Source organism: Sceloporus undulatus, chromosome 7 (genome assembly GCF_019175285.1).
Source record: "Sceloporus undulatus isolate JIND9_A2432 ecotype Alabama chromosome 7, SceUnd_v1.1, whole genome shotgun sequence".
Classification (NCBI taxonomy): Eukaryota; Metazoa; Chordata; class Lepidosauria; order Squamata; family Phrynosomatidae; genus Sceloporus; species Sceloporus undulatus.
This window is the reverse complement of record NC_056528.1, coordinates 21,565,511-21,590,789: the sequence shown is the minus strand read 5'-3', so window position 1 is coordinate 21,590,789 and position 25,279 is coordinate 21,565,511. Positions and strand designations below refer to the sequence as shown.

Sequence of the window (25,279 nt, the reverse complement as noted above, 5' to 3'; positions counted from 1 at the left end):
TGGACATAAATATCTCCCTATTGCTGCATGGCCAGAAGGAAGAGGAACCTGCCTGCACAAAATATTTCCTCCCCAGTATACCATCTTTATTAAGAACTGAAACAACATGCAGGCATCTGACTAACATCTCCAATTGTGTTTTCCCCCTCCTATTTGGTTTGTAACATCTTCCTTGATGAAGAAGGCCATGGAGCTTCGAAAACTTGCAACTAGTATACTGTGCATTTCGGTTGGCCAATAAAGGTTTCACTGATGGATTTGTGTTTGCATTTGCTGAAATCAGTTTTCTTAAAGTCTAGAATGTGTGTCTCACTATGTCTGGCTTCGCCCTTCCATTATATAACAAACTCTAGGATAATGAAATCATTCCCACCTAAGGCTTCCCTCGCTTGCACACCATTAACCAGGTCATCCCTGCTGGTTAGGATGAGATCTAAAATAAGGTGACCCTCTTTTTGCCTCTTCGACCTTTTTGGACAATGAAATTGTCTGCCAAGCAAGTAAGGAATTTGTTGGACCTTAAAATTTTGGCTGAGTTTGATTTCCAGAAAATATCATAACAGTTGAAATCACCCATCACTACTACATGTCTCCTTTCTGAGTGTGTGGTCATCTGTTCTAGAAAGGTGTCATCCAGTTTTTCAATCTGACTTGGGGTCTGTAGTAGACTCCCACAATAACATCTCTGTTTTTTCCTCCCCTTTAATTTTTATTCAGACATTATCCACTCGGCTTCCAGGATTTAAGTCCTGGATTTCTTCACAGATGTAAACATCCTTGACATATAACGCCACTCCCCCTCCCTTCCTGTTTTGCCTACTTCTTTTGAAAAGGTTATACCCCTCTATTACTACATTTCAATCATGAGACTTATCCCACCAGGTTTCAGTGATGCCTATTATATTGCATTTGGTTTGCTCTGCTAGGAGTTCAAGTTCCTTCTGTTTATTTCCCATGTTCTATGCATTAGTGTAGAGACATGGGTCTTCCCTCCTAGATGCCTAAGTAAAAAAATTCCCTCCCATTGTTGGGTCCCTGCACTGTTTGCCTTGTTTTCTATGTAACAGCTTAACTACTATGTCCAGGCCTTGATGAACTCCTGCTCTCCAGAATACTGTCTCCCTCCTCCACATAACTCATTTTAAAACCCTCCTGATCAAATTTTTAAAACTGCTGGCAAAAATGTTTCTACCAACTAGAAACTTTTGGCAAGGCAATCCATGCCTTGCCAAAAGTCCCCACTTTTTCTACATCTAATGTATTACATTCTTGCAACTGTCTACCTGCTGTGTATGAGAACTGACTTCCTCCCCAGAAACTTCGCCTGTGTCTTCCCCATCCAGGACAGTCTGTTCCGCCTTGTCCGAGAAAACTTTTTGCTTTCTACTATGTTGAAGTATACCAGCCTGGGCTTCCAGCTGGTGGACCTTCTCTTTCAACAGGGGTACCAACTTGCACTTGGTGCAGGTATAGTTACCCATATCCTCTAGCAGGAAGACAAACAGACCACAGTACTGTAGTTGCAGATGACTATCAGCAGCTCCCTCACTAGTCATGTTCTGTAGGCTTAAGGAAGCACTGAAGAGAACTCTGGGCCTCCCCCTTTAAACACTCACACAAAACACCAGTTAGACGAGCCTGTTCATCAAGCTCTAGGGACTGGGACTGCAGCTATATAGAGAACTAGTGGCTGTTAGTATCTCCCCCAACCAAATCTCTGTCTCACTTCCTCTGAGCAAAAATCCCACTTCCCTGAAATCAGGTGAGCAGGAGGATGACCTGAGGCTATACCCAACAGAACAACAATCACACCTTCACTTAGCTCACACAATCAGCCTTGATCCAACGGACACAAGGTCACTAAACTACAATAGAACAAGAGACACTACTGCACACACAAGCAAGCCTCCACTAGGCTCAACCAAACCAAACAGCCTTACCCTAAATATACCTCTTCCTTGGCCCAACAAACCCTCCCAAAAGGCCAACATGGCTACCCCTGGATATGCTTTCAGGTCAGCCATGGCCTCCTGAATTGAGTCAATGCACCAGTAATGCGGTCTTCTTTTCCTATTGCTTTCAACTCTGCTGAGCAGTATTACCTTGTCCAAAATCAGAGCCTAATGACATGTATTTTAGCTCAAAAACCCTGTGATGAGACAATTCAAATTGATAATCCCCTGACAACCCCTCCCCAATGTCTCTAGCCACCATTTGAAGTCATCTGAACCAGAGGACACCTGCACATTTTGAAAATTGAAAAGCCTTCTCTCCCTCCATTTTCTCTGTATGGTACACTTTATAGATCATTCCACTCATCATCTTTCTCTATGCCTTTGAATACCAGTTGCTGGGTACCAAAAACTGCTTGTTAGGTTCCAAAGAGTACTTGACCAGCCATAATAAGAAAACTACACAGATCTCCAGGTGAATTGAGCAGGGACAGTTCTTATACAGAGATTGTTAACATTCCACCACAAGGCACCACTTCTGTTTTCACTAAGGGAATGAGAATCATGTGTCCAGCTAGAATGTTCCATCAGCCAGGCAGCATGATCAGTGATCAAGGATTCCTGAAACTGTGGTACAAGACCATCAGGTTAAACATCAGGTTCTTCACTCCTGGATGTACACACAAGCAAAGCATTCCTAAACATTTAACTCCCTCATGACTATCCTGGGTCATACTCATGGTCACAGTGCTCCTTGAAGAAATTTACTCACTCACTAAACGGAAATTCTTATTGCATGATTAAAGAGATGCCAAGTTAAGAGTCCCAGATTGTATCAGCAAATTATTTTCTCTCTTTCAGCTCTCTTCAGCCCAATATACCTTTGAATAATGGAACATCCTGGGACAACTCTTTGGTTCAATAAAAGTATCCCTCCATTCCATCCGTCACCATCCTGGTCTCAGAAAAGAAGAACCAGCAGAATCTGGTGGACATGATCCCCTTCCCCACTGCCATCCCCTTTTCCTTTTGTGTCATGTCTTTCTAGATTGTAAGCCTGAGGCAGGGAACTGCCTAATTAACCATTTGTAACTCATTCTGAGAGCTTTTCTGGTAAAGAATGAGGTATAAATACAATCAATAAATAAAATTAATAATAATAATAATGTTCCAATTTGACAGAGACAATCCTGATTAATCCTTTCATTTTTATACAACTTTCTCTCTTCTCCTCCCACTTCCCCTTTTGTTTTCAGCTTACTTCAATTGCTGCAACCTAACTTCAAAATAGAAAATACAAAAGTAGCTTGCTCTCACTTAAATATGGGGCTGTGCACGCTGGGCATAAAGGTTGGCCTGGGGGCGGCGCCGGGGCATGGCGTCCACATTATACACATCCTGACTCCACCCCCAGGGTAGTGTGATGCTGCACGCATGATGCAGCACCAAAGGAGTGCCTTAATGCTGCAGCTATCGCACCTTTTCCAGGGCGTAAAAAGTAGCTATTTTTGCGACTCCTTTTTGCACCCTGGAAAGGCCAGATCAGGCTGCTGCCTGCAGTTGCCACGGCCCCAATGCAACGCAGCTGGAGGGAACTACAGGCCACCCCTTAGAAGCGGTTTGCACAGCCTCTGTGTTGGAGGGAGGGGAGGAAAGGAGGCTGCAGAGTCTTGGCCTTCCTTGGAGGCTTATGCAAAAGAAAACTGCTGTAGCCTCTCCTACTTTGTCTTGTTCTTCCTCATTGACAACTTTCACCATCTTGACCACACTCTGATATTGCTTAACCACAAGTGTCCCATTTTTTAGCTTTCTAATCTTGGAGGGTATGAATTCAGAATTTCAGTTCTCATTCTTTTCAATGGGATGTGCCCTGAAGAATCTCCTGATGGTTCTCTCCCCACCATGTTAATAAGCAGAAAGACAGTGCCATTTAGATTGCATTTGTTTATTTATTTATTTGGCTGAACAGGCCAAATAATTTGGCAGGAGTTTGCCGCATACCATGCAGCTGCGGAAAAGTCTACATAGGGACCACCAAACGCAGTGTGCAAACAAGAATCAAGGAACACGAGAGACACTGCAGACTGGGCCAGCCAGAAAAATCAGCAGTAGCAGAACATGCTACAAACCATCCTGGGCATAAAATACTGTTTGAAAACACTGAAGTTCTGGACCATGCCAACTACTACCATGTCAGGATGCACAGGGAAGCCATTGAAATCCACAAACATCTGGATAATTTCAACCGGAAAGAAGAAACCCTTAAAGTGAACAAAATTTGGCTACCAGTCCTGAGGAATAGCAAAATAAGGACTCAGCAAATGCAAATGGGAAACCACTCAGAGTCAGGGGCTTTCCCAGCAGATAATGATCACCAATTAGCAGACACTAATCCTCTTTTGCATTAGCCTCCCAGCCTGAGGCCAGCCATCAACACAGAACAAGACACATGCAAATCACTCCTGCATTTCCAGGCTCTCACAGTGTGTGTGTGTGTGTGTGTGTGTGTGTGTGTATACACACACCCACTTTTTCCAGACAAAGCTTTCTCTGAAGATGCCAGCCACAGATGCTGGCGAAACATCAGAAAGAAACTCTGCTAGACTATGGTCACATAGCCCGAAGAACTCACAAAAACCATGGATGCCAGCCATGAAAGCTTTCGACTTCTCAAGCTTTTATAACTGGGAGGATTGCATACAAAAACTGGGAAACCATCGAACAATAGTATGAAGGAGAAGGAAGTATGGATGACTAGGAAATTCCAGAGGGCCCTCCATAGAGGTCATTATGCAAGCTGTGATTACATTTTTAACCCCTGAAAGGCTCTGGAGAGCACAAAAATGGCACTAGTGGCCACATGTAGCCCATACTTTGCCAGAATAGATGCTGTCTAGCCAGTTTACAATGACAGCCACCCCAGTTTCTATTTTAACTTATTTTGTTCCTTTTCAAAAAACAGAGGTTAAGTGAACAATATGAAATAAGTGTACAAGCTTAACAAGAGTGCATCTGCATGTGAGTAGGAACTTGATTTCAGGTACTCCCAACCTTATATTATGCACTAGTTAATGCTCTTTTCCTTTTGCCTTTTGCTGTGGAAGCCAGGCTCTCTGTGTGCTTTGATCCCTTCACCAACCCACACATCTCTGCTGCTTCAAAACACCCTTCTACTAGAATCTGTGTCTTAGCTCTTTGACACTTACCTACCACCCTTCATCCTCCAGGGAGACTGGTGCACATACAGCACAACAAAGGAGTTATGACAGTAACAATAATTTGTTTGCAAGCCTACTGGGGATGGACAGATTTCAAGCTGACTGGTCTTCAGTCTCCCACAATGCCCAGGGCTGGAGAGACGTCTGCCCGGGTCAGCTACAAGATAAGTTTCCAAAAGCTAGCCAGAAGGATGTCTTAACTTCAATCCTTAGGGGACACTCAGGTAGTTCAAGCTGCTGGATGCAATCACATCTCCAGCGTCTTGCCTGAAGTACTGGAATAACTGCCTGGCTGATTCGCAGAAGATAGGTGGGGGCAAAGCATTTCTATTCTTCCTTTCCCCCAATTTGGGACTCAAAGTGGCTTATAACAAGTTAAAAACACATAGGCGGGTTACAGACCGCTCGTACTACGGTTAGGAAGGGCCGTATTAGGGTTAGGAAGGGTCTTACCTTCCTCATGGCCCTTCTTCCTAGTACGCGTGGAGTGCGTCCTTAATGGCAGCTCCCATCCACATGGGCGCCACCATTTTGATGTCTTGGACGCATAGAGTCCAGACGTGTCGCGGCGGAAGTGATGCCGCAAGGGCGCGCTTTGCCCCTTGCAGCGCCACTTCTGCGTTTTGAAATGGAGCGCCATTTCAGCGCTCCTTTTTCACTGCACTGGGAAGCTTTGCGCTCTGGCCGCTGGGGCTTCCCTCAGCAGCAAATGGCGGCGGCGAGAAAACGGCTGCTTGAGGGCGGTCTGTAACCCGCCATAGTTAAACATTCACAAGATTAAACAATAAAAAAATTAAAACATCATTATGCACATCGACGCACAACAATTAGCAGGATCCAGCACATTGTTTAGGTGAGACAGGCTTTATGTAGTCACTGACCAACAACAATATTTGATTTAAGAACAAAAACGTACAGCTCTGCTAATGCAGACCAAACGTTTATTTAGTCATATGGTCAGGACAGCTGGAGCTCATGTCCAATCCCTCCCAGATATGGTACTGAAAATCATAATATTCTTAACACTGGAAGCAATACATAACAACTGTAACATATAGCCACTGGTAGCTTTATTATCAGTGTCATTCCCTTTAGAAGCCTACATTGGTGGCCATCACTGTATCTTCATTGTTTAATACTGTGATGTATGGAAGATTTTGGTCCAGTATCCTGTTACCTGTGGGCATTCCCATCACTTGGAAAGATGTAAGGCTAGGATTAGGAATCCAAGATCTTTGTTGCACTTCCTGAATTTTGAAATTTGGTATTTAAAAAAAATATTTTTGTTATTGTTTTTATTAAAGCACAATAAAATTAGAAAAAATATTATTAATAACATGCCTTCTTATTCTTCCCCACCCCATTTCCCAGAGCTAAAAGCTATAGATGCACACCAAACGGGGTAGTCCGGCCCTCATTTTCCTCTCTGTGAAAACCACTTTGTCAAGCTGGCTCTCAGCTGTTTCCAGCTACTTTGAAACAGGATAATAAATAGGCTACAGTAGAAATCATTAATCAAGGACAAAGTCTGTAGGAACTACCAAGTTGGCCTTCTTCCCGTTATTATTTTAACATCTTGGACTTTTTCTGCAGGGGAAGAGGGTGAGCTGATGGTAAGGGGGGACATTCAACATGTTTTGGAAAAGATTATTTCCTTGGAAGTCAAATTGTACCTCTGAAGACTGCTAAGGGTTTGTCTCCCCCTGCTGTTGCTTAAATATATATAGGAGGGTATTTAAACCCAAAAAACTCATCTACAATTCTCCACACCTTTGAACAGATCATAATCCTCCCTGTCAAGAGAAGAGACTGACAGATTTAAGAAAGGTGGATTAGAGGGATACTTTCAAGTGTGTTTCGGCATGCATAATTTCAAGCCTGCACCTTTTGGGGATTTCTTTGGAGAGTTTCATTATCTTCTCACAGAAAAACAAGGAGGGGAAGAGGGAGGGAGGTAAAATTGCCTGGCATTATTTTAATCCCCGCTTCCAGTCATCCTTCATTAACTATTTATCTGGCATTTGGAACTGGCAGTGGAATGTGTCAAAGTACCAACTTAGAGCATAGAGATTTCATGATAGCATACCTACTGTGGCCTCTAAAGTGATCGTACCACAGGTGGGTATGGGAGAGTCTCAGCTGGGGAAGGACCCTGATAATGTCAAACTCTTTCCCCACTACAATTTATTCCAAAAGCAGCTGAGAGCCAGAAAACTGCTAGTTTTAAACTGTGGGCTCTCTACATTTGCTGGGGTTAGGGTGCAGGACCCCCATGAAAGTGGAAAAACTGGAAATAAAAAAGAATATTACTGTATTTTAATCTTAGAGAACATCTCCCTAGGAATCTCTAGGTCCTTGGAGGAACTTTATGGTCCACATCTCCCAGAGGTTGACCGTAGAATTGTGCTGAGAACTTACAAAAGTCTAGAAACATGGTTTCTCTAGGAATATCCGGGTTTCCCCAGTGTTAATTTTGCCAATATCCAAAACAGTCACACTGGAGGACTTGCAGATTCCTACAGAGATCATATTAATCAAATCAATACATAATCAAATCTGCAATAGCAATACCAAGTACATTTCTATACCACTTATTAGTGTACTTAAGCACTCCCTAAGTGGTTTACAATGTGTAACCTAATTGCCCCCAACAAGTTGGGTACTCCTTTTGGCAACCTCAGAAAGATGCCAGGTTGAGTCATCGCTGGAGCCTCTGGCTGATATCGAACTCACAACCTTATGATTGTGAGTGGCTGCAGTACCAGCATTTAACCAGGGCGAAACTCAAAGCCACAAATGATTGTAAATGTGTGTGTGTGTGTGTGTGTGAATATATGAGTATCTACATGGAATGAAGAACTATATGAAGATAAACCCCAAATTCTAAAAAGTGAGGTGGAATCTGCAATAAAAATAAAAAATCATCAGGAAAATAATCAGGAACAGATGATATTCCAGTTGAACCACTATAATCCACACAGACTCAATCAACTCTAGTGCTACCAATATATGTCAACAAATATGGAAAACAAAACTTTGTCCAACAGATTGGAAACTATTAATATACATTCCCATCCACAAAAAAGGAGACACAAAAGACAACTATAGGACCACTGCACTAATTTCCCATGCAAGCAAAATTATGCTCAAAATTCTGCAATACTGACTCCAATCATACAGAGAGAAATCCCAGAGGTGAAAGCAGGGTTCAGGAAAGGCAGGGGCACTAGGGACCATATTGCAAACATATGATGGCATGCATCAAGGAATTTCAAAGCAAAGTCAGCATGTGCTTTATAGACTATAAACCTGATGGTGAACCTATGGCACACAATGCCATTTCCCCCGGCATGCAATGGAGAGAGGAAGAGGCATGCACTGGGTCGGGAAGGAGGAGGGTTAGGAAGGAGAAGGAATAGGTGAGCGCCTCTTCCTTCTCCTTCCCAACCCTCCCCGGCTCCAGTTGCCTTTTCAAGGGCAGCTGAAGGCCAGGAATGGACCTTCTTCCTCCTCCTTCCTGACCTTTCCCGGTCTCCAGTTGCCTCTCTGGAGGTAGCTGGAGGCCAAGAATGGAGAAGGAGGACCTTCCCCGACCTCTGCTCTTCTCACCCCACCCCAGGCCTTCAGCTGTCTCATAGGGCAAGGGGAAGGAGTCCCACCCAGGACTAGATACAGTATTTCAGGTAACGTCTGGCCAAAGCAGAATAGAGTGGCACTATTACTTCCCTCTATCTTGATGTAGAGTTCTTGGGAGGATAAAAACTGGGACAAGGTAAAAGCCATATATGTTGCCTTGTGTGCTCTGGAGGAACAGTGTGATAGAATTGTGAGAAATAATTAAAGGAATAGAATGAATGGCTTCCAAACTGACAAATAAATAAATAAATAAAACACAGACTGAGATAAAATGCCTAAATATTGTACTGGAGGGGAGGGTTCAAAAAGAGAGTTCCAGGCAATCAAAGGGCAATGTGACACAAAAATGTGCACCTCCTCCACAGCTTCAGTAGTGAGATAAATCAAAAAAAGAGATATCGTGATACTGAGAAGTTAATTGAAAACTCTAAACAACAAACTGCAGTTGGCCCTTCTATTTTATATAAGGGGCACTATTTTGCTATGCCATTATATTTAACAGGACATTAGCATCCATGGATTTTGTTATTGACAGGGGATTCTGGAACCAAACCCAAGCAGATAACAAGGACCCACTGTACTTCCTCTGCAGCCTAGAACTGCATTGGCTTTTTTAGCCCCATCACACTGTCAAACTGTCAGTCACTGAGAGAATCAAATTTCTTAACAAATTCCAAATCTGCCATCTTCCAGTATAGCTCCTGTTCCTTTAGAAACATGTCCCCTCCTAACGCTAGGTGTCACTCTCTCCACATGCTATAAAGAAAATCAGAAGGAACCTTGGGACTATTTTCTTTCTTTTAGGACAAAATCAAGGGAGGCAATAGGGACAATTACAATAATAAGTCACATTGCTCTTGTCATGACACAACATCCTTAGACTAGTCATCCTGGCAGCATCACAACACTATCTCCATCATATTGTGTATTTTCAGCTTTACACACCAACGAAAAGAGAGATGGGGGGGAGGTATATATGTACAGAATTAACATGCACAGAAATACAACAAATTAAATATGGCATGTCTCCTGCTCCAGAAATTATTTTAACGTCCGAGTGAAACATTTAGTATATTTCTGTAATAATTAATTCAATGTCTTTTAAAACTTTGACATCTCTTAATGCTTCACATAAGTGCAATGCCTCACTGACTAGGCTGAGACAATTCTAATATCTGAATCTTTTCTCTGTTTTATGAGAAAGGCTGGAAGGCTGGGACAAAGGCTACAGAAAAGTTAGAAAAGAACTGAAGAGCTTCACAATTCTTATAACGGACAACCCTGCACTGACAGAACTTTTCCCAGTCTTATAGCTTCCCACAATCCCTAGCAAGAGAACCTACAATCGTTATACAATCAAATACTATCCTTTAGCCCATTTTAGCCTTGTGGTTTTGAAGATTCCCTAACGTACCCCTTTAAAAAGGAACAATGCAAACAAACAGAAGGGCAGTTATAAATAGCAGTATTGTAACACCTACCTTTAAGGTTTTCACAGCTACTGTGAGGTTATACTTCTTCCAGACTCCTTCATACACCTCCCCATATTGTCCCCCTCCCAGTTTGTGTTTCATTGTGATGTCCGTCCGTTCAATCTCCCACTTGTCATAGTTTGGGGACACCCCATAGATGGTGGGCTTGTTCCGCTTTGGAGCCGGGTAATGCAGAGTGGTAATCAGCCCATCTGCTACAGTTGAGTGGTGATGCACCAGTTCCGCCAAGGTGTTGAAGCGGCTTTCTGAAGAGACGTAAAGCTGAAAGACAAAACCATAGAAAGCCAGTGGGTTACCACCACTCCAAATTATTCCTAAAAGTTTCCTTACATATATATGGTGGTGATTTGGGCTGACCTGTGCCTCACCGACACTTCTCATGCTATCATACCTGAAACAAAATGAAGTAACAATAAACAATAACAGCAGGCTTTATTACGGTCAAGAGACCATTAAGCATACCACAAATTTGGAATTAAGATGCTTCGATTTATTGTTTGGTTTCCATAACACTGAACCATAGTTTAACACAGGAGTGAGCAACTGTAGAAAGCTTTCTTTTTGCCACATCATTTCTACCACTTCCCACCCACCCAATTTAGGTGAAGGAGAAGCCTTTTTTGATACAGGAAATTATTCCTGCTCACTTCCTGTGGTTTTAAAAAAAGGCCTTTCCTGGGCCTAAAATGGCCTAGGAAGGTCAAAATACTTGGTGAATATGCCCCAATGCCTGTAAGAGGTCATTTTGGTGCAAAAAAGTTCTGGTTTGCATGCATGGTTGCCACAAACAGGATTAATGGCCACTAATTAGGATGTGGGACGAGAAAGTTCATGAAGCAAAAGGCTATCACTGGCAACAGGTAATGACAGCATTTATCGCCTTTCTGATGACATGCAACATGTCTTGTGACAGCAGTTGCTGGGGAGCATGAGACAGCATCTTTCCTGTCATACTTGCAGGCTCCCCAGAAGCACCAGGTAAAGCCGTATGTGGATAGAAGGCAGAATAAGATGGTACTCAGGTATGATCCAGCACAGGTCTCTGAATCAGGACAAAATGGATTAATTAAGGACAAAAATGGTTTCAACCCCCAAGAGAAGTAAAATAGTTACAGATGTGCAACTCTGAAAAGGTAAAAAGGCAAATTTCAAGGAATCGACCCAGAGAAGAATCCAGAAGACAGCGTTCATATTCTAATTCTAGAGCATAAACACAGAAAAAGACCTTTCTTATTACTAACAAATGGTATCCAAAAGAGTAAAATCATTAAAAGCAGCTAGGCAAGCAAGTATTCACCCTACAGACTGTGAAAGTAACTGCCAGTGCTCTGAGTTAGACTGCAGACAGAATGAGAGTGGTGCTACTGTTTAGGTGCAGGCTGGGAATGGTCATTTTCTCAAGTGGAAGTGCCATCCACATGCATTCTTGGCATAAGCTATGCCTTATTAGGCATCAGAAAACACTCCATTTAACTGAAGTACAGCAATCATATGCAGCTTCTCCTTTCAAATAAAAAGCTGCATAAAAATTAATGCTTCCTCCCTTGATATCTCAATTATAGAACAGAAGACTCAGGAGTGACAGGATTACCTTCTTTAAATACCCTAAGGGCAGTCACAGACAGGGGAGGCAGCTTTATTTTCTGCTACCTCAGAGGGTGGGATGGTTTGAGATTACAGGACAGCAGGTATCGATTAAACATTAAAATTATCTTCTTGAGTTAAGGGTGGTTGGGAAATAGATCCAATGGCTTAGAGAGGTGGTGCAGTCACCTTTTCTGGATGTTTTCAGAAAAAGTCTGGACAGCTACCTGCTAGGGATGCTCTAGCTGGAGTTTCTGTACTGAGCTGGGGAGAGAGCAAGGGAGGTTGGCCTCTGGGAGCCCCTTCAAAATCTATCATTCTCTTATTCTGCACACTGAGGTTCCATTTTGCTATCACAGCCAATGGGTCATGACAAACAACCCTCCAATGTCTGATCAATTAACACCATTGAACACCAATACAAGATGTTATTAGCAGCTTATAAAAACAATGAGACAAGATCTTTGTTGTTGTTAACTGCCATCAAGTTGACTTCAACTTATGGCAACCCTATGAATGAGAGACCTCCAAGTCATCCTGTCATCACCAGCTTTGTTCAGGACTGTGACTTCCTTGATTGAATCTGCCCCTCTGTAAAGGAGTCTTCCTCTTTTCCTACTTTCTTCTACCTTACCAAGAATTATCATCTTTTCTAATGAAGTCATGTCTTCTCATCGTATGGCCAATGTATGCCAGTCTCAGTTTAGTCATCTTATCTTCTAGGGAGAGTTTAGGCTTTTTTATTATTATTAAACTGTATTTAATAAGACCAAAATGTACACTCCTTATATTTCCCCCCCCAAAAAAAACTTTTCTAACTAATACATAGTTTCAGCTAAGCTCATATTAGTCCTTTCTGTTTGTAATTTATTCTCTTTAATTATCATCCTTGTGAACCCATTCCTATTAGTCCATTATCTTCTTTATGCGTTGTTTATTACTGCCTTCTTTTTTCTTTTCATTTCCAATTATCAAATGGTTAGTAGTGTTTTACACCATGGCAATGCAAAAGCTACTGCTGCTGATAATCTTGTTCTCTCCTTATGTCTCTCGCTGATATTATTCTATCATGGTGATAATGGAGCTGGTTGGGGATGTTGTTCCTGTTATTTATGGATTTCTAATAATAGGCTTCTGGCTGTTTACACGAATGAATTTGCCTTGTCAGTATCTATTCTCAACAGTGCTGATTAAAACAACTCAGGGAAAGTGAAGTTATTAACCTGCTTAACACAAATCTAAACTGATTACTACAGTGCAGCCTGACTGTCCCTTGGCACAAACAGTGCTGCTGGAAAGCAGTGCAAAATGGCTAACCATCTTGCCACTAATGTAGCATGAAGCTCTGCTGCCTTACACTGATGGAAAGGTCTGATCAGATACTTTTGCACTGCTGCACACTGTTTGCTACAAGCTGCAAAACAGTGTTGTATCACTGTGGATTTGGATTACTGAAATGAAGTACCTCAAAAGCCCAGAACAGGTCAGTAAGAAAGCCAAAACAGCTTTAGGCGGCTTTCAGTTTTTTAGGTAACATTCTCTAGCACTCCTGAAAATTGTGGTCTGTGGACTGATGCTGGTCCATGGTTCATGGTCTATGGCTGGCCTGCAGAGAGCTTCCAGGAAAGAAACTCTTACAGCCAGTGGACACAAATACGTTACCAGTCTTTGGCACACTAGAAAAAAAAAAGTCCTGTCATTCCCAGCATCACACTGGCTGAAATATTTGGGAGTTGAAGAGTAAGTCAGTGTCTTTACCTATGTTTCGATCATGACTTGTTTCAACTTACCATTCTTTAAAGAAATTACTGCTCCCCTAAAACCAGCATGGCGTAGTGGTTTGAGTGTTGGACTACAACTCTGGAGACCAGGTTTCTGCTCAGCCATGGAAATCCACTGAGTGACTTTGGGCAAGTTACACTTTTTCAGCCTCAGAAGAAGGCAATGGTAAACTCCTTTTGAACAATCTTGCCAGGAAAACCATGTAATATGTTTGCCTTAGGTTTGTTGTAAGTCAGAAATGACTTGAAAGCACACAACAAGAACCACAAAGTTCAGATGGAACAAAAAGGCTGTGGTCAGTGTAAAGATGGAAGCAAAAGCAGTTCACCTTGTTCACAGTTTACTATTCTCCATATGAGGTAGGTAGAACTAGGCAATGGAGAACTTAACAGGCCAAAGAGAGGTCACAAAGAGAGATAAGAGTCTGGCCATCGTCAATACCATCTAAGAATAGTTTTAATTATATAAAATAAGAGGCAAAGGGACATTTCAGCAGAGTGAGAAGTTAGAAATCTATCTTTGCCACTAATTAAGCTTTATTAGTCAGACTGATTTATTCATTGCTGCTTTTTAAACCTAAGCCATGCTATCAGACACTTGGTTGTGACAAGCAACAATATTTTCCAGATAAATATCACCTAAAATATGCTATGTAAATCATGAACAAGAAAAAAAAACTATATCTAAATCAGAGGCAAAGCCAAGAGGTGTCTGATCTAACATTCTGTTAACACAACTGTTGCATACCTTCAAGCTATTTCTGACAATCCCAAGATGAAACCTATCATGGGGTTCTCCTGGCAAAATTTGTTCAGAATGGACTTGCCTTTGTTTTCCTCTGAGGTTGGAAGAGTGTGAATTGTTCAAGATTAACCAGTGGGCTTCTCTGGCCAAGCAGAGATTTGAACCCTGCTCTCTCCTAGTTCAGCACTTAAACCACAATACAGTACCATGATGGCTCACCATCACTTATCTAAGGAAAGCCTTCCAATTGGACTTGAGTGCAACTGCACTCTCCCTCTTGCATTCCGAGTAACTGCTAACACAGAGGCAAATGCAATCTGATCTCTGAGATTTTGTACAACCATCCTGACTTGCAGCCACTGATGGCCCTAAACCCCAACTTCAGTGGGCTGCAACTTCAAGTTATACATGGAAAGCCAACAAAATATCTGGTCTCACCTTCCCATCCGATGCAGTGTTTATCCTGTAGTGGTAAACCCTTCCCTCATAGCGCAGCGATATAGACCTCTGCCCTGGGCTGCTTTCACTCTCACGCACCAGGAAGCTGCCGTTGATCCCACTGCTGAGCAAGTATTCTGCAGCATTCCGTGACACTGGCCCGTGGTACCAGGAATGCTTCTCCAAGCTGTTTACGGGGGTGATGTAGTTACTTGGGACCCAGCCCTGCCCATTCTTGGTTTGGGCTTCACACCATTCACCATTATGGTTGTAGCCCAAGACACGAAGCTTTTCACCTTTCCATTAAAAATAAATAAATAATCAATCAATCACACTGAACATTTACTTTCATACATGTAGGAAAGCATGCAAGGCAACAAAGTGGGGAATTAGCAGTGCTGACAATTAAAACTGTCCGAAGAACAGAATCTGCTTAATTTATGAATTTGAAATGATCACACTGAAACATAACTGAAAATTTCATTTCCCTTCATTCCCCTGCTCAGCCACATGGTTGCCCACAAGTGAATCCAGCATGGACACAGTCAAAGTCCTGCTTTCAGGAGCGTGTGCTAAAGGAGTCCCAGTGGGAAAAGTACCTCCAATTTACAGACAATTCACAGGCTGCCATATACACGCAAGAGAGCTGGTCTGGGAATGGAGTAAGGGAGGGATATAGCCTGGAAATTGCCAAGACTTTTTTTTACATCAGATTAAAACAAAGAGATGATGATGTGTGTGTGTGTGAAAGGGGTGTCAGGTGCTTTTCTGTTGCTGCTGTTGCAGTGCTATACACAAGAAAATTTGTCCATGTACCTTACCGACTAATTTCTTACAAACCTATGCCCATCTGCTCTCTAGATGGTCTTAAATGTTCTATTAGGAAAACATGTACCACCAAGAGCCTCCAGACAGGTACTCTCACCTGGAATAAATCCTGGAAGCAAAATGGATCTTGCCATGTATGGAAGTGAATGGTCTGGAAACCATGCCCTATGAGAAAAGGTGAATGGTCTGGGAAACCATGCCCTAAGATAAGTGGCTTAGAGAGCTGGGTATGTTTAACCTGGGGGAAAAAGGTTAAGAGGTCACATGATATCGATGTTTATCTGAAGGAATGTCACACTGAGGATGAGGTGAACTTGTTTTCTACTGTTTCAGAGACTAGACATGGAGCAATAGATTCAAGCCACAGGAAAAGAGATTCCACCTCAACATTATGAATTAATTCCTAAGAGCTGTTTGACAGTGGAACATGATGCCTTAGAGTGTGGTTGAATCTCCTTCTTTGGAGTTTTTTAAACAGAGATTGGATGGCCATCTGTCAGGAGTGCTTTGACTGTGTCATCCTGCATGACACGGGTCCTTGGGGTCTCTTCTAACTGTGATTCTAAGAGGTCCTGGCTAATAGTGAATCTGAGGAACTTGTGATGTTGTGGTCTGATGTCAGTGTGAAAACAGGCATCTCAGATATCAATGGATGTAAATCGGTCTCCTCTGTGAAGAAATGGGAGAATGGAGTGTAATGTCACCATTTTGTATTTCCATGGTCGGATGTAACAGTTGACACTACGAAGATCCATGATCGGATGAAATCCACAGTTCATCTCTGGCACCATAAAATGCCAGGAAAAACATCCATTGCACTGATCTGGAATTCCTTCTACATCATCCCTCTGTAGCAAAATAACAATTTCATATATCAGAACTATGGATGGAGGAATAGGATAAAAGATGCCAATGGGTGGAATATCTGACAAATTCTATGGTGCTGTCCAGATGTATAATGGTGAGAACCCAGGAATCTGTGATGGTGTTCCACCAGGTATTATAACAGCACTTGGTTTGGGGACCTGAGATGGAAAAGGGCCCATTAAGTGGTTGACCTTGAGAAGACAATGGATTTTTTGGAGGACTCCGGTTGGTAATGATGTTGCCAAAAGGGGCATTGTTGTTGGGGACTGGTGAGAAGGGGTCTGTGAAGGTCTGGATGGCGACATAGACTTGCCAAACAAAGATGAGGAGGGACACTCCCAAGAAGATCAGTATGGCTTCTGCTGTTGGTGTTGCATGCCTAAACCCATCTTTCTGGTTAGCACCCTAGCCTTGAAGAGATGGTCAATTAATTTGATGGCTCATCATTAAAGAGAAGGTCCTCAGTCCAATGCATGATGTCTTCTATGAAGCTGGCCAAATACAGTCATGCACAGCAATGGAGCACCACTGCTCCTGACAGCACCTTAGCAGTGCAATCAACAGAATGTTGAGCTGCTTGTATTTGCTGTAGCTGCCAAAGAATGGGCTTCCAGTTGAAAGAGGAATGCTGCATTCTTTTGTTCATTAGGGAGGTAAGGTATGAAAGGAAGCCTCTTCTCCCACAGGAAACACTGGTACATCAATGTACATGTTTGCATGTTTCCTTTCCAGATGGCTAGGACTGCTGAAGAGTAAAAGCATCTGCTAAAGATATTCAAATGTCTGTGCAGGTATAGTTTGTGATCTCCAACATATCTGGTTTGTGATATCTCAACCACAATGGAATTTGGTGAACCGTGAATAAAAAGAAAGCATGCTCACTCCTGCTGACCCCTGTAAATATGTTCAAGATGGCAAGAAGTTGGTGATAACGAAGCTGGCTTGACCCATGACTGTTTCATCAAGTCCTGAACTGCTGGCGAGAGTGGGATTGCAGCTGATGTTAGTGAGGTGAGGATTGTAGCAAAGGTACATTTTGTTCCAGAAGGGCTTCCATCTCCTGTACCTTATGTCCAATGTAGTCGGTACTGAAGGAATCATCATATCAAGTGATGGCAGTTGGTAATGAACTAGGTTGTGTGGTCAGTATTGAGCCTGGTGGTATTATTGATGCTGGTACTGAAGGCTGTTTTGAATGTTTAGCACTCTCTTCCTTTGGTTTCGATTTTTCTTTTGATCTCAAGTGCTGTAGTGACAACACTCTCTTATGCCCCAATTTAAGACTTTAGACTGAAAGGATTTTGACCAATATGATGGAGAGGTTGTTGATACCGTATCCATTGCTAATGATACTGCAGTAGTAAGTGAGGTAGAAACCAATGCCATTGAAACAACAGAAGCTGAACATGCCATTGGAATTGAAAGCTCTGTTGGTACCAAACATATTGTTGCCAGTATCAAACCCAACTTTGGTATCAGCTTGTGTCAGTACCAATGTTGACTTCTCTGAAGCTGTCTTCACTTCTGAAGGGCAGCCTGCTTCTGCAATTTTGATGCTGTTGTGAAGCTGAGAAAAGTGCTTGTTTGTAGCAGCCTAGTTTATACCTGTAGACATTTCCCCCAACAGTACAGCTTCTGTCTCAAAGCCCAGTTTTTCATGGCCTCAGCAGTAGAGCCCCAAGTGTTGCTACATTAAATGTCCCTTGCTCAGAGAGAAGAGACAGTTCGAGTGTTTCTTGGGCAAGGAGACCTTCCTCTCACATGAAGAACAGAGACATGAGAACATAAAAGGGAAGGGAAGAGGGACAGAGCCCCAAATAGTGAAAGACTTTTATGTATTTTATACACACACAAAGCAATAGCGAGAATGAAGAAAGAAATGACTAGGGAAAGATTGGAAATACAGTGAAGGAAGACAAAGACAAGAAGGTCAAAGGAAGCTACACAACAGCTAGAACATCTCAAGAGAAGTTACTCTCTCAGTGGATGGAGAGAAACTGAGGAGATGGTAGCTTGGTGGGCTAGGACATGTGGGGTAAATAGGAAGTGAAGGGGTTCTTGCCAAGCTACTCAGCTTGAGAACATGCCAATTGGCTTTTTGCACAGGTGCAAAAACCCATTTATGTGAGGCACAGAGACCACAAATAAGAATCAACAAAAATGAAGGAAAGGAAAGAGAAATATTGCACTAAAAAAAGTAGTTCCAATGTTTAACTAGAGTAATATTGTTCAAGTACTTTAGCATTTTGACTAAAACTCCTGAATAACAATAAAGAAGGCTCAGTGGAAACTGGTGGAAATCAATTTCTGTTGTTTTTTGACTTGGCAAATGATAGGGGCAAGGATAGCGGAAGAAACCCTAGCATATTTCAAGAAAGAGTTCAGATGCAGACCTGGGAATATGGAGGTACAATGAAAATAAAAAGAACTGGAAATTCTCAACACTTCCAGAGACTTTCTTTTCTTTTCTGGATCAGTCCCTACAATCTAGGAACATGATGTCGATCTCTGCCCACCACCAGTCCCCACCTTGTCTCTCTTGGCCCTACTCCCCTCAGTAACATTTAAAACAACATGACATAAGCCTTTGTAAACATGAGAGTTTATGTCACACCAAATTGGTTAGTCTTTCAAGTATTCGTACAGCAAGACTCTTTGGCCATATCTGCTGCACTGACCTAACCTCTTTATCCCTCTGGGAAACTAAGGATCCTGTGCCAACCAAAGGGCGGCAACAGGGTTCATCTGGAGTTGAGTCTTTTGAGAACCTGCTATCTGCCTTTAAACATATTCTAGTGTTCTTTGTGCAAGAGAAGCTTTTATAGTCTTATAATTGATTTTCTTCTATTTTAATATTTGGATTTTGAAACTCATCCTCCACACTTCTAGTCTGACACACTAACCACTATATCTCTTACTAATTGTTCACTCTCTCTGTGTGGACAAAGTGTACACAGAGAGGGGTTAAACATATGCATATTTTAAATGGAAGAATAACGATTATTGAATTGATAAAACATGACTGTCAAAATCTGAACTCAGAAACTGAGACTTCGTCCAAGAAATGAGATTTATTTTTTTAACTTGCTATATAATTTCCTCTCCTTGTCATTCTATATGCCCATCTCCCTTGTGAGGATCTCTCTGCTATAGCACTGCTCAGACTCAAAGCTTTTTACATATTCAATCTTGCCCTTCAAACTACTGCACTCAAGAAATTTGTTTGGGCAAACGCTTACCTTCCTTTCAAAAAGTACTTTTTAAAGAGGTTTTTGTTTGTCAGGGCAGAGCGATGATTTCTGTTCCTGCCCTGTTATCATCAACTGTCAACTGCCTTGAGTGGATGGCTATTTTAGGTATTTCTTTCTCATTTTATATTTTTCACTCTAGTAGTATTTTTTTTTTAGTGGAAGATGCTTGTGAGATTTCCAGTGTGCCTAAAAATAGGACATGAATCCTGGAATGGACAAATGAATTAATCGTTTCCAGGATGATCCTTGTCCAAAATAAAGTGCTTACACCTTTCATTCTTAGGTTCCACATATGCTTCTTAGACCAATGCCAACAGACAAGCCCTTACCTTTAGTTATGCTGAGAGTGTTGTCCCCACTTGCTACAAAATCATACAAGGCCACAAAAAGGTTGGGGTCATTTTCACTTGGACCACAAAGCAGATTTTCCTTGGAGTTCCAGCGGGCAGCTTCACTGAGTCCTTGGGGCTCAAACTCAGAGACTACCGGCCTCTGAAGAGCTTCTGGAAAAGAAAAGGAAAAAGGTAGTACTAGAGAAAGAGCAAAAAGAAGAAGAAAAAACATTATTCTCAGAGACAATTTTCTTTGTTTCTTCCAACTCCCAAATTATGACTGTTGAAAGATTCTTTAAAAGATTTATGCATATATACACAAATAAACATATGCAGAAAAAGTATACCACAAACAGACACACACCACTGTGTAAAGTTCATTGGTGGGTTTGCCCCACAGGTGACCATCTGTCTCATTTCACAGTGGGAAGGGACTGCCTTAAAGGGTGGTGGACTCTCCTTCTTTGGAGGCCTTTAAACAGAGATTGTCTGGGCATCTCCCAGGAATGCTGTAATTGTGTATTCCTACATGGTTAAAGAGGATTAGACTGAGAGTCAGTGTGGTGTAGCAGGGTCTGAATCCCCACTTGGCCATGGGAATCCACCTTGGGGGAGTTACATTTTCTCAGTCTCAGAGGAAGGCAAAAGCAAACCACCTCTGAAGAAACCTTATCAAGAAAACTGCATGATAGGTTCATCTTAGGGTCTCTTAAGTTGGAAATAACTTGAAGACACACAAAATTACCAGAGGACTGAATAAGATGGCCCTTGTGACCCCTTCTAACCCTAAGAGCCTATGAATTACACCACAGCAGCCATACCAGATGAAACTACCAAGCACAAGAGCCAAGTGAAGACCCCATTTTAATGCCTACACATTCCACTTCTTATAGAATTATAGAGGTGGAAGAGACAATAAGGGCCATCCAGTCCAACCCCTGCCAGGCAGGAACTCTCAATCAAAGCATATCCGACAGAAGGCCATCTAGATTCTGTTTAAAGACTTCCAAGGAAGGAGACTCCACCACTCTCCGAGGGAGTGCTTTCCACTGTCAAACAGCCCTTACTGTCAGGAAGTTACTCCCAATGTTGAGGTGGAATCTCTTTTCCTGTAGCTTGCATCTATTGTTCCGGGTCCTGTCCTCCTCAATATGACATCCCTTGAAATATTTAAGCAGGGCTATCCTATCACCTCTTAACCGTCTCTTCTCCAGGCTAAACATCCCCACCTTCTTAACTCGTTCTTCATAGGGCATCCCCTCTCCCTCACTTTGCCAGGAGAAGCCTGGAGAAGGAGGGCAGCTGTAAGGGTATTTCTTGGCATGGGCTACCCAGGCAGCCATGTAGCCCTTCCTTCCTCAGGTGGAAATCCTGCTGAACTTTCCTGCCTGCCTGCCCGCCCTCTTGGCCAGGCACCCTATTCAGACAACATTGGTCCTTCCATAGAGGGGCCTCCGCTTTTCACTTTCCCAAGCCACTCCCCAGACTCACCTTCCTTCCCCCAAGTACAAACTTCCTTTTGGAGTTTGGCCTCCCTAGCAGCAATTGCTCTTGTGTGCTTTCAAGTTGTTTTGACTCATGGTGACCCTAAGGAGAATCTATCATGTGGTTGTCTTGAGAATTTTTCTTCAGAGGGGGGGTTGCCATTGCCTCACACTGTGGCTGGGAGAGTGTGACTTGCCCATGATCACCAAGTGGGGTTGCATGGCAAGCAAGATTTCATTTACTTCATTTGCAAAAGCAGCCATGTCCCTTGCTAAGGATCCTTTTTCTCCCTGCCCCCCATAAAACAGTGGACCTAATACCAAGAAATAGGCATGGAGGGCGCTAGGGTTGTCACCCAAGAGGAAAGGGGCAGTAGCCTGAAAAAGTTTGGGGACCACTGACATCAACAAACAAGGCTATCTAGTGGCTACTAGTCATAATGGCTGTGTCTGGATCACTGGTGGCATGTATCTGAAAACAAGCAAGAGAAAGAGACACATGTGTTCCATTTCCACTCATGTGCCCTTGAAGAAGAATTTGGTTAGCCACTGAGGAATAAAGCATGATGGATTAGATAGCAACCAAGTGCCTTTAAGAGTGGTACACTTTCCTTCTTTATAGGTGTTCAAACGGTGATTGGATGGCCAATCTCTAGAGTGTTTTAGTTGCATATTACTGCATGGTAGGAATGGCCATTGCAGTCCATTTCAACTCTATGATGCCACAGACTGCTGAAAAAACCTTTTGCATACTCTAAATTCCAACCCAGTATCCCAAATCCTACATTTATCCTGCTTCTGACAATCAAATGCCTAAAGCAGACTCTGGTCTATGAATGCTTTTGCCATAACAATTTTGTATTTAAAATCCCACAGGACCCTTGGTTGTTTCTGCATATCATACAGCAACATGGCAATATACACACCCTGGCTCAACAGTCACTAACAAAAATCAACGATAAGTAGTTTAGTTCCTATGGTATGGTAGAATGACTCTGAAGACAGGGTTCAAATCCCTGTTTGGCTATGGAAACCCATTGGGCGATCTTGAACAAGTCACATGCTCTCAGCCTCAGCAGAAGGCAAAGGCAACCCCCCTATAAGCAAAAGCCCATGATAGGTTTTTGCTTTTGGATGACTTTAAGCCAGAAACAACTTTGAAGGAACACAACAACACCAGATATTTTGCGAAAGCAACTCATTAAAACAAGAAGCTGGCCAAGGAGATGGAAATTCTGAGGAAAGAAAGAAACCACTGCTTTTGATTTGCATTGAAAAGAGAATTGTTGGAGCCTCAAAGTGATCTAAGAAAATAGTCTCTCAATTCAAAAACACAAGCAGGCCACAATTCGCCCAAAAGGTAGCTATTAGAGCCTTTATGGTCAACTTTTTGAAACTTTTGTTTGGAGAATCCCATAGTGAATTCTTTGGCCCGTCTTCAGCATCCTAGCAAAAGACAGTGCTGACTGGTTAAAGAAAATCATGTGCACAAATTTTGGCTTTCTAAATGGACAAATGAGAAGATCACGCCTTCTGGCATGCACAATGTTTGCCTATGAATGGCATCCAGAAGCCTGAGCCAACTCACTCTCCGAAGCCCTGGAAGCAACAAGCCAAGGTTTAACCAAACAATGCTGAAAGAAAGGATATATTTGTGGATAGGGAGAATAGATATGCACTCATTCTACAAAAGGGGAACTGGGACAATGAGATGAAGTAGTTCAAGTCCAAATGGAAAGTCTACAGCAGAATTAAAACCAAATTCCCACAAACTCCATAACTAACATTTCTGAGTGCATTGCTCACTGGAATGCATTCAACAAAGACTGCCTTTGGCTCCAAGCTTTGAAGGTCACTCACAATACGAGTAGTTTCTGAACTTTGTAGACTAATGTCAAAAAAGAATATTAACAGATGAACATACATACACATACACACACACACACACACACACACACACACACACAGAGAGAGAGAGAGAGAGAGAGAGAGAGAGAGAGAGAGACCAAACAGTAAAACAATGATCAAAACCACACATTTTCCTATATTATTTAGACTACTTTTTGAATGTATTATTATTATTATTATTATTATTATTATTATTATTATTATTATATTTATTTGTATCCCACTCTTTTCCCAAGACTGGGACTCAGAGCAGCTTCACAGCATTAAAAACAGTACAATTAAAAACATTTTTTTAAAAAAATGTATGTTAAAAAGGAGTTAAATTATTACAGTATTAAAACAGAGAGTTATTATAGAATCATAGAATCGTAGAGTTGGAAGAGACCACAAGGGCCATCCAGTCCAGCTGCCAGAGAGAGAGAGAGAGAGAATTCTCTACATGAATCTTTGTTCAAAGACTAAGGATTTTCTTGGAGGGCCCAGGTGCCTTTTCCTCTCCTAAAAACCTGGATCTAGTTTTGCAGTTGGTGAAGAAGCTCTTTCTCCTCCTATTCTTCAACCATAAGTGGCAAAGGAGCGTTGCAGTCCATCAGCATCACCTGCACTTACCTTCCAAATAGCAGCTGGAAGAGGAGGAAAGGCCTTTCTTCGACTTGCAGCCCACTAACTTCAGACAAATCTCCAACATTTTCATGAATCGGAGCAGCGCTCTCTCCCTCTTCTTCCCCCTGAACTTAGACAGTCCCTGAAGCCCTCCTTCACTCGGGAAGCCAAGGCCCCAGGGGCCCCTCCATTTTGAGCAGGCTCTGCTGCTGGGCCTCCCTCCTCTACTAAGAAGAAGAAGAAGAAGAAGGTGGAGGAGGAGGCGCCCAGGCTGCTGCTGACGTTGGGCCCCTGCCTCCTCCTTCTCCTGCTTGCCTGCCTGCCTCCCGGAGCAGTGTTGCCAGTTTCTGGGACATAAGTTTAGTTGGGAGAAGAGAACACTGAAAGCTGACAGCTATCGTTGAATATTTGAAGGATTCGCATGTAGAAGGTGAAGCAAGCTTGTTTCCTGATATCCTTGAGACTACAATCAGAACAAAAGGATTCCGTTTACAAGAAGGGTTTCCACCTATCTTGAGGAAGAACTTTACATTATGGAGTTTATCACACAGGAGGAATTTCTCATACTTTCGAATGAAAAGAAAGTGGGGCCAGAACACATTCACGTGAATTCACTAATTCAGTGAATTTACGTGAATTCGAGTTGCTTTCGAACTGGCTCCCCATTGCCCGAAAATAGCTTGCCATTGCCCCAAATTGCATGTGATCACCTCTCACGCAATAACATAAAACCCCATGATTGTGTTCGGACTGACTTCCCATTGCCCGAAATTGCGTGTGGTAATCTATCACGCAATAAAGTTAAACCTCCTGATTGCGTTCGGATTGCCATTGGATTATACTTCCAGTTTCCCTTGTCTGATAAACTTCTATAAGAACTCTGACAGTAGAGTAGACTATCTTGAAAGGTGGTGTTGCTCCACCTTTGGAGTTCTTTAAATAGAGGCTGGAAGGGCACCTCTTAGGAGGGCTTCACTTGTGTATTTCTGCATGGCATGGGCCTTAGTTGGCCCTTGCAGCTCCAAAATTATATCTGAATAATGATTTTTTTGACTTTACAGAGCTGAACAAAAGCAGGGAGGTTGAACTAAACATTATATAACACATAGTGCGGCGCTCCTCTGGCCCACATAGAAGGCAAAATAATTCTGGGAGACTG

At 42.4% G+C, this 25,279-nt stretch overlaps 1 protein-coding gene across 1 annotated transcript in view; it reads right to left on the bottom strand.

Annotated features, from left to right (window-relative positions):
- Positions 1 to 24,342, bottom strand: part of ABL1 (ABL proto-oncogene 1, non-receptor tyrosine kinase) — a 50,518-nt gene extending 26,176 nt beyond the window's left edge. The window contains 4 exon segments of the mRNA XM_042478419.1: positions 10,288 to 10,560; positions 14,848 to 15,143; positions 20,123 to 20,296; positions 24,127 to 24,342. Coding sequence (XP_042334353.1) covers positions 10,288 to 10,560; positions 14,848 to 15,143; positions 20,123 to 20,296; positions 24,127 to 24,211 — 828 coding nt within the window. The 5' untranslated portion in view covers positions 24,212 to 24,342.
- Between the last annotated feature and the right edge of the window lie 937 nt (positions 24,343 to 25,279).